Here is a 12,921-nt window from a genome sequence, read left to right as displayed (position 1 = left end):
TGAATGAGTTTGTCACATGTAAGGAAGACAAACAAACCAGCATCTTTCATTATTACATTTGTATTTTAAGTGTGTGTGTGTGTGTGTGTACACATATATATGTAGCTACACAATGTGTGAAACTTTGAAATAAATAAGATCTAAACATTTTGCACAAGATTTTCCTTGTGGATGCATAAATACTTGCTTTTCCATGTCATCTTCATGTTATCCTAACTGTTATTTTAAATATCTGCATTCGTTTATTTTTGAAGAATACCTAGAAAATACTTATGTTCCTTGTCATTAACTTTTTTAGCCGATACATAAATGCAAACCACCTACTGAAAGGGAGAGCTGATCATATAATAACCTATGCTTGAGTGTTAGAGATGGTTTTTTATCTCTAATTTTAACCATGTCTCAAAACCCTCATTGCTAGGGCTCCATCTTTGTGTCTATATTCAGAAATAAATGGTTAAGGGAAAGTTTGCTTAACACTCATGTGCCATAAGAAAAGGGGCTGTACAACTGCACCGTGACACAATATGAGGTTGCATTTTGAGCATAATTGTATTAAAAGGATTGTGTTCAAGAAGAAAATACATGGTTTAGGAGGAGTACAAACAAACTTGATACAGTTTTTTAAAGACAGGACTCGGACCATGGTATGACAGGACTGCATAGTTAAAAATTCAGCAAAGGTGATTTTTTTTTTAGCATCTGCAGAGTAGTGTAGGACCAGGGATTTATGAAATATGGAATTCACAAAGAATATGATCTAATTCAGAGTTTGGGGGGCATTACTAGGTATAAAATGTTCGTTTAAAAGAGAAGTAAACACATCATGAGAGTAGGGTCACATTAGCAATCTGGTTCAGATGCTGGATCATATGAGGGAAATAAAAAGCCTAAGGGTATGTGTATACTACCCGCCGGATCGGCGGGCAGCGATTGATTCAGCGGGGGTCAATTTATCGCATCTAGTCTAGATGCGATAACTCGATCCCCGAGCGCTCTCCCGTCGACTCCTGCACTCCACCGCCGTGAGAGGCGCAAGCAGAGTCGACGGGGGAGCAGCAGCAGTCGTCTCACCGCAGTGAAGACACCACGGTGAGTAGGTCTAACTACGTCGACTTCAGCTATGTAACTTAGATTGATCCCCCCCCCCCAGTGTAGACCAGGCCGAAGAAACCTTTCAGCTGCAGTTCAGAAAGGTGTTGGATGCCTGAGTCATCAGAATTTAAATTCTAGCAGTCTCTCTTCCTGCGCAGCAGGGAGTAGGCATGTCACAGAGATGCCACTCCAAACATGAGAGGGACTGAAGGGCATGCTACTCAGTGAGGGGGGAAAGACAATAACAGAAAATGTGGAAATGGCAGAGGTGCATAATGACTTCTTTGTTTCGGTTTTCACCAAGAATGTTGGTGGCGATTGGACGTCTAACATAGTGAATGCCAGTGAAAATGAGGTAGGATCAGAATCTAAAATAGGGAAAGAACAAGTCAAAAATTACTTAAAGTTAGATGTCTTCAAATCACCAGGGCCTGATTGAATGCATCCTAGAATACTCAAGGAGCTGACTGAGGAGATATCTGAGCCATTAGCAATTATCTTTGAAAAGTCATGGAGGACGGAAGACATTCCAGAAGACTGGAAAAGGGCAAATATACTGTCCATCTATAAAAAGGGAAATAAGGATAACTGGGGGAATTACAGACCAGTCAGCTTAACTTCTGAACCCAGAAAGATAATGGAGCAAATAATTAAGAAATCAATTTGCAAACACCTAGAAGATAATAAGGTGATAAATAACAGTCAGCATGGATTTGTCAAGAACAAATCATGTTAAACCAACCTGACAGCTTTCTTTGACAGAGTAACAAGCCTTGGGGGGGGAAGTGGTAGGTGTGGTATATCTTGACTTCAGTAAAGCTTTTGATACTGTCTCACATGATCTTCTCATAAACAAACTAGGGAAATACAACCTAGATGGAGCTACTATAAGGTGGGTGCATAACTGGTTGGAAAATCATTCCCAGAGAGTAGATATTAGTGGTTCGCAGTCATGCTGGAAGGACATAATGAGTGGGGTCCTGCAGGGATCGGTTCTGGGTCCGGTTCTGTTCAATATCTTCATCAATGATTTAGATAATGGCATAGAGAGTACACTTATGAAGTTTGCGGATGATACTAAGCTGGGAGGGGTTGCAAGTGTTTTGGAGGATAGGATTAAAATACAAAATGATCTGGACAAACTGGAGAAATGGTCTGAAGTAAATAGGATGAAATTCAATAAGGACAAATGCAAAGTACTCCACTTAGGAAGGAACAATCAGTTGCACACATACTAAATGGGAAATGACTGCCTAGGAGGGAGTACTGCGGAAAGGGATCTGGGGGTATAGTGGATCACAAGCTAAATATGAGTCAACAGTGGAACGCTGTTGCAAAAAAAGGAAACCTCATCATTTCAGGATGTATTAGCAGGAGTATTGTAAGCAAGACACGAGAAGTAGTAATTCTGCTCTACTCAACGCTTATTAGGCCTCAACTGGAGCATTGTGTCCAGTTCTGGGTGCCACATTTCAGGAATGTGGACAAATTGGAGAAAGTCCAGAGAAGAGCAACAAAAATGATTAAAGGTCTAGAAAACATGACCTATGAGAGAAGATTGAAAAAACTGGGTTTGTTTAGTCTGGAGAAGAGAAGACTGAGAGGGGATATAACAGTTTTCAAGTACATAAAAGGTTGTTATAAGGAGGAGGGAGAAAAATTGTTAATCTTAACCTCTGAGGCTAGGACAAGAAGCAATGGGCTTAAATTGCAGCAAGAGCTGTTTAGGTTGGACATTAGGAAAAACTTCCTAGCTGTCAGGTTGGTTAAGCACTGGCATAATTTGCGTAGGGGAGATTGTGGAATCTCCATCATTGGGGATTTTTAAGAGCAGGTTGGACAAACACCTGTCAGGGACTGTCTAGATAATACTTAGTCCTGCCTTGAGTGCAAGGGACTGGACTAGATGACTGCACAAGGTCACTTCCAGTTCTATGATTCTGTGTCATTACTGTCCTGTTTGGGCAGGCAGCAGTGCTGCAGAGAGGGTTAGTTCTCAGGCTTTGAGGATGCTGAGGCCATTTGAACGTCATAATAGGAGTGGGAGAGACACTCCGGCTCAAAATCTGCTGCTACACCTTGACAGGAAGGAGCTAATTTAGAAGGGAAGGGGATTACATTAAAAAATGAGCAGGCAAGTTTTGTACAATGCTAATTTCTCAGGGACACATTAGGGTTTTTTTAAACCTTTAGTTTTCTTCCTGATGTTTTGCCTTTTCTAACAGGTTTCAGAGTAGCAGCCGTGTTAGTCTGTATCCGTAAAAGAAAAGGAGGACTTGTGGCGCCTTAGACTAACAAATTTATTTGAGCATAAGCTTTCATGAGCTACAGCTCACTTCATCGGATGCATGCAATGGAAAATACAGTGGGGAGATTTTATATACACAGAGAACATGAAACAATGGGTGTTACCATACACACTGTAATGAGAGTGATCAGGAAAGGTGAGCTATTACCAGCAGGAGAGTGGGGCGGGGGGGGGACCTTTTGTAGTGATAATCAAGGTGGGCCATTTCCAGCACTTTACAAGAACAGTAGGAGGGGAAATAAACATGGGGAAATAGTTTTACTTTGTGTAATGACACATCTATTCCCAGTCTTTATACAAACCTAAATTATTTGTATCCAGTTTGCAAATTAATTCCAATTCAGCAGTCTCTCATTGGAGTCTGTTTTTGAAGTTTTTTTGTTGAAGAATTGCCACTTTTAGGTCTGTAATCGAGTGACCAAAGAGATTGAAGTGTTCTCCGACTGGTTTCTGAATGTTATAATTCTTGATGTCTGATTTGTATCCATTCATTCTTTTACGTAGAGACTGTCCAGTTTGGCCAATGTACATGGCAGAGGGGCATTGCTGGCACATGATGGCATATATCACATTGGTAGATGCGCAGGTGAACAAGCCTCTGATAGTGTGGCTGATGTGATTAGGCCCTATGATGGTGTCCCCTGAATAGATATGTGGACACAGTTGGCAACGGGCTTTGTTGCAAGGATAGGTTCCTGGGTTAGTGTTTTTGTTGTGTGGTGTGTGGCTGCTGGTGAGTATTTGCTTCAGGTTGGGGGGCTGTCTGTAAGCAAGGACTGGCCTGTCTCCCAAGATTTGTGAGAGTGATGGGTCATCCTTCAGGATAGGTTGTAGATTCTTGATGATGCGTTGGAGAGGTTTTAGTTGGGGGCTGAAGGTGATGGCTAGTGGCATTCTGTTATTTTCTTTGTTGGGCCTGTCCTGTAGTAGGTAACTTCTGGGTACTCTTCTGGCTCTGTCAATCTGTTTCTTCACTTCAGCAGGTGGGTATTGTAGTTGTAAGAACGCTTGATAGAGATCTTGTAGGTGTTTGTCTCTGTCTGAGGGGTTGGAGCACATGCGGTTGTATCGGAGAGCTTGGCTGTAGACAATGGATCATGTGGTGTAGTCTGAATGAAAGCTGGAGGCATGTAGGTAAGTTTAGCGGTCAGTAGGTTTCCGTTATAGGGTGGTGTTTATGTGACTAATTCTGCTGTCAGGGTGCCAATGCCTGAGATGATGGGGCTTCCAGGATTTCCAGGTTTATGGATCTTGGGTAGCAGATAGAATACCCCTGGTCGGGGCTCTAGGGGTGTGTCTGTGAGGATTTGTTCTTGTGCTTTTTCAGGGAGTTTCTTGAGCAGATGGTGTAGTTTCTTTTGGTAACCCTTAGTGGGATCAGAGGGTAATGGCTTATAGAAAGTGGTGTTTGAGAGCCGCTGAGCAGCCTCTTGTTCATATTCCGACCTATTCATGATGACGACAGCACCTTCTTTGTCAGCCTTTTTGATTATGATGTCAGAGTTTTTCTGAGGCTGTGGATGGCATTGTGTTCTGCACGGCTGAGGTTATGGGGCAAGTGATGCTGCTTTTCCACAATTTCAGCCTGTGCATGTCGGCGGAAGCACTCTATGTAGAAGTCCACTCTGTTTCGACCTCCAGGAGGAGTCCACCCAGAATCCTTCTTTTTGTAGTCTTGGTAGGACTACAAAATCAGCGGCACTGCTATGGGTACCCGCATGGCCCCACATTATGCCAACATTTTTATGGCTGACTTAGAACAACACTTCCTCAGCTCTCATCCCCTAATGCCCCTACTCTACTTGCGCTACACTGATGACATCTTCATCATCTGGACCCATGGAAAAGAAGCCCTTGAGGAATTCCACCATGATTTCAAAGGTCCCCCGCCACCCACTCTCTTGCAGGTAATAGCTCACCTTTCCTGATCACTCTTGTTACAGTGCGTATGGTTAACACCCATTGTTTCATGTTTTCTGTGTATATAAAATCTCCCCACTGTATTTTCCACTGCATGCATCTGATGAAGTGAGCTGTAGCTCACGAAAGCTTGTGCTCTCATAAATTTGTTAGTCTCTAAGGTGCCACAAGTACTCCTTTTCTTTTTGCCTTTTCTGACATCATGGGGAGAGCTGCTTTTGAGCCTAAAACAACATTCTTCTCAAGTTCCTGTGCCATCTTGAAAGAAACAGGAAAGCAGCCAGTTGTGCATGTAAATATAGCTGCAAAGAAAGAGATTGTGATGTTATTCCACACAAAAATTCATGTCTTAGACAAGAGTTCAGCCATGAGAGATAAAAACACAGGCAGGATTCAGGAGATTGATCTGTGGGTCAGAGTCCTTGAAAATACATGATCTGGACTGGATGCCAAGATTCATGATTTCTTAAAACAGCAGTGCCTACCTTGCTGAGACAGTATGGAAGGATGATGTCATTCATGCATGTCTAATTGTTCTTCGACTAGCTCCTGCACTTTCCCACTCATGGGATGCTCTGGAGTACAGCTCCTGGTGGTGGAACATTTCATAAGTTTCCTCCAGAGTGCTCTTATGCCCCCTCCTCTCCTGCCTTCACTGTTCCTGAATATTCTGAGAGGGAGGCTATTAAAAGGAGTCATGGCACTCCAGCCACCTCAGTTCCTTCCAAACACAGAAACAGAAAGACCAAGAACCTCTCCAGATTGATCCATCCTCTTTGAGGACTTGGTGCCTTAGTTAGATTTTTTTTTTTTTAGTTAGGATTAATATTAGAAATTTTAGCTTATTCGTTTTCTTTATTAAGAGTATTTCTTTTTTTGGTGTTTATTAGATCCAGCGCCTCAGTTCAGGTATCTATGGCCGATCTGAAGATGAAGAGACCAGGGTTTAAGAGTTGTGCCACTTGTCGTGCTGTATTCCCGCTTTGGATGCCCACACCAGGTGTCTGGCTTGCTTAGGGGAAGGAATGCTCTCCTGCACGGTGCGCAGTCTGCAGCACCTTCGTCCCAAGAGCTCACAAAGAGCGTCAGAGCCAGCACCAAGCCTTAGTACTTCAGGAGGCCCTAGCAGCCAAACCCTACCCACCTCTGTGAGTGCAGAGAGGCCCGTGTCAGCCCCTACCCCCTCAGGCAATAAAAAGCTCAAGATGCTGCTGAGTAATGTCCTCTGCTCCTTGAGTGACAGCAAAACCTTCAGTACCAAAGGATCCTAAGCCATCAGATCCCAGTTCGAGACACAAATGGAACCCCATATGTGTTAGCAGAGCCAGTCCTAGTGGGAGCACCCCTTCACATCCAGCACCTCTGTTCCAGATAAGATTATGGTGTGAGATATGGCACCTGTTAGCAGGGCTGAGCACCATTCCAGATCCCTCTTGGATCCTTTGGTCAGTTGTGAAAACACCTGGGGCGAAAGGTTAAGGCTATGGCACAGTGAAAATGCCTATAGAAGTGTCATGCCACTAATGCAACAACAATATCCGTTCTGGATCTTGGTTCTGACTCCTTGGTGCCATCAACAGATATCAGATCCTCAGTCTAACATTGTAGTAACATTGTAGAATTAGATTGTGACAGACAGGTTAAATTACCACTGCGGTTCCCAAGAAAGCATATCAGGGCAAATGCTACACTGATGCTCTACACAGTTCACATAGATACAGACCATGCTCTTACCCTAGTAAGTACTATGATAAGGAACCTGAAGCAAAATATTGGCAGGACTGGCAATTCCCTCCTTGTGCCAGATGACCTTACTGGTTCTCACCTAGGTGTTATGGGGATGGTGAACACACTTGTCCTTACAGGGATCAGTCCCCTCATCTAGGTCAGGGGAAGCTTCATACATTGAATCTTCTGCTCCCATATCAATCTGCGTCACTGGGCTATAGGATCCCCCCCCCATCAGTAGTCCCAGAAACCCTTTCAGAGAAAGAACCAATGGGACCCATGGAATTCCAGGACACACATCTAGAGCCTGCTGATGAGACCTCTCCTGATAATGTAGAAGTTGCTCCGGCATCTTCCCTATCAGAAGATGCCATTCAGTTTCATGAACTGTTAGTCACAGTGGCTTCGATTTCAGCTCTCAATTGCAGGAGTGTGAAGATATGTTACATGGAATTCTATCCACATATTTACAAAACATTATGCAGTAGACCCAGCCTCCCATTCAGATGCTCACTTTGGTACAATGGTACTTCAGTCATTATTTAATTAGGACTCCACGTCCCACCTTCCGCACATGTCAGAACTGCATATCAAATTATTCCATGAGTGGGGATGTACACAGGCCACTTGAAGAAGAGTTAAAAATGAAGGTCACTCACCTGGAACTAGAGATCTTAAAGATGGACCCTGCACGTTCACAGTCCCTGCCTACCTTCCTATTTTCTCCAAAGTCCTAATGTAATCTTGGACCTGAGGAGGAGGTGGTACAAAGAGTTGTGGTGGCCAGAATGCCTTGCCCCTTTATTATAGCCTCCTGCTCAGAATGTTCAGGATCAGTGACAGTGAGGGCGCTCCACGAGGCACTACTGTCAAATATTTCGTGCTCAGAGCCATAGGCATCGACTCTTTGGGTGCTCTGGGGCTCAAGTACCCATTGAAAAAAAAAAGGGGGAGTGCTGAGCACCCACAAGACACCAGTAGGTGGCAGGAGCATATACATGGCGCACAGTGAACCGGAAGGTGGAAAGTACCCATTGGCAAAAACAAAAGTCAGCACCTGTGCTCGGAGCTGCACTGCTAGCACTTCCCGGGGTGTGGATGTGCACAGTCCATCTCAAAAGAACTGCGTTTACAGGAGAATAACCTTCATTTCTTTAGCAAGATTACCATTTGAAGGGCTTGCATATGAAAGCTTATTGCACTAAAGCAGTATCACCAACATCAACTATTGTTCTGCCTTGCAACCTCCAGGGCAGCTACATGAAGCTCTTTATGTGCTTTGGACTTCAGTCATCCACGCTTATTATTTATTCATTTGTACTGTGGTAGCACTTGGAGACCTGGTCATGGACCCAGACCCCATAATGCTGAGCACTATGCAAACACAGATCAAAGAGATGGTCCCTGACCCAAAGAACTTACAGTCTAAACTAAGTCATTATTTAAGTAAGGTTACATCAACTTCTGCCCAGAACAGAGGGTCCATGACTTTGCCTTGATGAGGGTTGCAGCACTACAATGCACTCAAATTCCTGCTCCATTTGTGGGTCTGCAGATGGCCATCGCAACCCGTAATTGGGTGGTAGCAGTTGGGGAGGGTACATAAGAAAACTGGCTTGATTCATGGTGTGTTTGGTGCTTATGTGAAGTGCCCAGTACATTAGTGGACATGAAAGCAGCTTGTATTTCTGTAAATACGTCCTAGTTCAGATACTTAAAATGACCAGATGAGTTATTCAACTCTGCATGATTTTCCTAGAATGGGTGAATGAATAAATAAACCGGGAATCTCTCTTTGACTGGAATATTGTGGAAATCAAAGTTGGAGGATGACCAATATTCTGTAATGGCTCTTTGGAGGGGGCCAGAGGATTGGTAATTTGACACTTTTAAAATAATTAAACTTATTGATTACTCAAGGCTCTAGTTAGTTTTAAAAATCATGGGCAGCTGTCATCAAACAGGACAGTTAGAACATATGTTGCAATGGATTTGGAATAGAGACTACCATACTTGGTTCTAGTGCTTTTGTCTGTTTTGGTTCTGCAGTAGCAAAGTAGTACTTACAGCTGTTTCACCACTATACTCAAGGGGGAAAGGCAGACAATTGTTTTAGCATGTCAGCTGTGGTTGGAAATAGCTCTAAACTTTAGCTAATTCTGTATGTTTCTTATCCTCCTTCTCTCCCCCTCCCCCAATAGAATTACGAAGAAGAAGAAGAAAAGGATACTGAAGAATGAAACAATAGAGAGTCAGCCAAATGTAATGGCTCTTGACACCCTTGCATCATCAATTACCACTAACAGCATTGAAAACAATCCTAGAACACATGGGTTAGAACTGAAGAAGAAGAAAAGAGCAGTGAAAAGCTCAGGTGCAAGTGGAAAGACAAATGTTGCCTTTGAGCCTGACAGTTGAAGTGTAGTCATCATTTAACTCCAGATATAGGTGTCGCATTCAGAATATTGTATGCAAAAAAATGGATTTGAATGGGATTTATGCTGAAATGATGATCTCACTTTCAGGATAAAAAAACATTGAAAACCAAAACATTAAACATAGACAAACACACAAAATTCCCCCATACTCCCCTCAAGACATGCCATGTCATATAGAGCCTAATTCTGCAAGGAACCTGGCACCTCCAGCTCTTACTGATGTTAACGAAATTTGAGTATCCAGCAGTTCACAGGATTGGGCTCCTCGACAGTTCAAGCCTGAAGTTTGGCTCTCATATTTCCCAAAAGCAGCATTTACAGATGCATTCTGAAATAATCTAAATCCCGATTCTGCTACCTTTCTCATGCTGACTAGAATTTTACTGTTGGAAAAATTCCCATTGACTTCAATTGGCGTTGGATCCAGGCCATTTTTGAGCATGAGCAAAGGTGGTAGACTGAAGTCCAAAGTTGTTAGTACTCTGTGACCTAAAATTAAACAAGCTTGACCACAATAGAAGGTTTTGTGTTAGCAATTTTGATTTTTTTGCAAGTAAAAAGACAGACAGTATTCTGTATGTAGCATGTGACCACTCTGAAAGAATCTTACACGGGTCTACATGAAAACACACTTTTTATGTCTTCCTTTTGTTGAGTATTCACTTTGGACTAGATTTTGCAACCCTTGTTTTTATTGGTGAACACCTACTCATGCAAGTAAATTGACTTCAGTGGAACAACTTGTAAATAAAGCTCACCAACATGAGTAAGGATTGGAAACTTCATCTTTTTGGTACATTGATTTTTAAAATGAAGGCTTTTTATACATCTATAAATGTGCACTAAAACTTTGTAAAACTCAGTTTTTGCTGCACTGAGAGCAGCATTGCCAAATATATTTTACTTTATTTTGAAGAAAGGTTCATATCAAAATGGGTAGTTTATTTTATGCTGTGTGTAGTATTTATTTCCTTTATATGTTTAGTTTATCTATTTTTGAAAATAATGGCACTATGTTGTGAACCATTATTAATTATTTCAATAACTTCTTACAATACTATCATTTTACATTTGACATTAAATGAAATACTTTCCATCAGTTAATGCTGGTATTTTTTCTGACTGATGGTGTCCAGTTTATTTTTACTCTGCTAGGAAAATCTTCCCCCTCCCCCTCTGAAGCAATACATAATATAAAATTAGAAAACCCTTATTTAGTAGACAGGGCACTTGATTCCATTAAAAAAAGAAGTGAGAATAACCATGTTGGGCACTGATGTGTGAAATGCACCCAGATGCAAAGGACTAGTTGCCATATATTATAGTGTCATCCCTGCACATGTTTTGAAGGCATAAAATATGTAAACATGTTTCGGTTGGGTAAAACTCCTCAGGAAAAAATCCTTTGTTCAGGGGCATTGTTAAATGCTCTGTTTGCCCAGTGTGTGTGTGTGTGTGTATGCAAATCCCATATTATCCTAAACAGGAGTTACATGTGTGCACTGGGGTGATAATGAACTCCTATGTGTGTGTTTCCCTAGCCATATATTATAAAAGCATATTATTCCTGTGTAGTGAAACTGCTTAATATTTTAGCCTGGCTTCTTGTCAAGCTGCTGTTGAAATACAGCCCAGCTGCCACTTCAGTGAGGTGTGTGGGATTTAATGCTTTATGAAAGGAAAATGTCAGCATCTTCTGACTTTAAAAATGTCATTGGTCACATTTAAAGATAAGGGCAAAGCATGACATCAGGCTACACCACCGATGTAAGGGTGAGCAGAGCAGTAGCCAAGAGCTGGGTGCTCCTTTGGAAAGCCTAGTAAAATGTTGATTTGGCATTGTGGATGCTGAAGATAAAAATAACACTTCAGATACACACCAGAGAGAAATGGTAGTTCTAATCAAAGGCACAGTGCCTCCTTTCATGCTTGGAACTAGGGCTCCAATTATGTTCACTGCTCTGAAGCTAAACAGAGCTGCTTTGCCACACTTTCCAAATTGAGAGAGGAGAGGCAGAAGACGTGTCTTCCAAGGCATGGTTCCAAATCACAGTTAAGCGGAGAAATCCAATAAAAGACCCAACATGAAAATTTATGGAATTGGAAATATACTTTTAAAAACTGTTTTGTTACTATTCTCATTATTACAGAATCACTGGCTTTATTTGCATTATCCTTTTCTGCCTGCCTCATGAAGGTTAGGTTCTTTTACTGCTTTGTATTCCTTCAGTGCAGTGTTAGAGTGAACTGCATTTACTTCAGAGGAAATGAGAAAGAACAAAGATCTGGATTTAACAAAACAACACTTCTGAGCCATTTTCAATATCCAAATTAGGAGAGTCAGATTAAGATTATTATTAACCTTTTAAACTAGTACATATCAGGAGATAATATCAAGGACTTGTAGTTTTTACCTGTGTTTAGAAATGTAGCCAATGCATTCATTTTAAAAAATCTCATTTTTCTTTTCAGTGGTGTTGAAGTCTGAGAAATGGCAACGCTTTTTTCCCCACCGGCATTCAGATTATTTTAAATATACAAACAAGCATAAAAGAATAAGTTTTCTATTTGTCAAGTCAATTTGTAGTAGCAAGGGAATGGTTTAGTAAACTAATCTTGGAAATGAAACTTTGTGTCCTTGTGTAGCATGGTGCCTTTTTCATGATAATGCAGCACACGCATAAAAAGTTGTTAAAAATGGTGAACTTCACACGCTTGGTGGCAACTTTCTAGACATTTAGAGGGATGAAATTTTAATTTAAGGGGGGGGAAGGGTTGAGAATGCATACTGCACACATGATCTGAACATTTTCCCCTCTCCTTATTTTTTTTTAGCGCTGCACATTAAACATCCCAAATGTGAGTGAGCTGAAACCTTGTTCACTAAGTTACAGCCCAGAGTGGCAGCGTTATAATGAGGGGTTTCTACAGGAAACACAGACTTAACTTTGATCTAGTGGCACAAATAGTGTCAGTGGAATAATGACAATGGCGATCACTGGTGGAACAAAGCAGGTAGAAATCTATACAAGGAGATGAAACATTACAGAAGTTTATAACTACCTGGCCAGTGAGAGTATAGTGGTTTGTTGTTTTGGGGTTTTATTGTATATGTTTTTGTGTGGATACATACATTTCTCCATCTGTAACATGTATGTGTGGTTCAGCAAAGACATGTTGAACAATACACAAATGTGAACAATTAAAATGGAAAGGACGAGACGACTCATTTTTTCCTTGCATTCCCCCATAACCATCAGCTTGCATTTCTTTTTTCTTTTAATGTTTTAAGGAATGGACATCATAAAACAAAAGTTGTATATTTGTAGCATCACTTAACTCAAAAGGCAATAGGCAATGGATCACAGTCAAACAAGGGCTAATGAGAACACAGAAGAATATGACAATTGAAAGTCTCTGACTAGTGAACTA

The 12,921-nt window shown here is 41.5% G+C and overlaps 1 protein-coding gene across 10 annotated transcripts in view; it reads left to right on the top strand.

Moving 5' to 3' along the window:
* AHI1 (Abelson helper integration site 1) overlaps positions 1–12,701 on the top strand; it is a 196,338-nt gene extending 183,637 nt beyond the window's left edge. For 9 of the 10 annotated variants that reach the window (XM_077813079.1, XM_077813080.1, XM_077813081.1 and 6 more), the window contains 2 exons: positions 9,253–9,425; positions 11,962–12,701. In XM_077813079.1, the coding sequence (XP_077669205.1) occupies positions 9,253–9,425; positions 11,962–12,095 (307 nt within the window). In that variant the 3' untranslated portion in view covers positions 12,096–12,701. Of the gene's footprint in view, positions 1–9,252; positions 10,589–11,961 lie in introns of those variants that run through there. The other variant, XM_077813082.1, reaches the window with a different exon arrangement.
* The last annotated feature ends 220 nt before the right edge of the window (positions 12,702–12,921 follow it).

Source organism: Eretmochelys imbricata, chromosome 3 (genome assembly GCF_965152235.1).
Source record: "Eretmochelys imbricata isolate rEreImb1 chromosome 3, rEreImb1.hap1, whole genome shotgun sequence".
In the NCBI taxonomy this organism is placed as follows: Eukaryota; Metazoa; Chordata; order Testudines; family Cheloniidae; genus Eretmochelys; species Eretmochelys imbricata.
The sequence above is the reverse complement of the archived record's forward strand: the minus strand, read 5'-3'. Positions and strand labels throughout refer to the sequence as shown.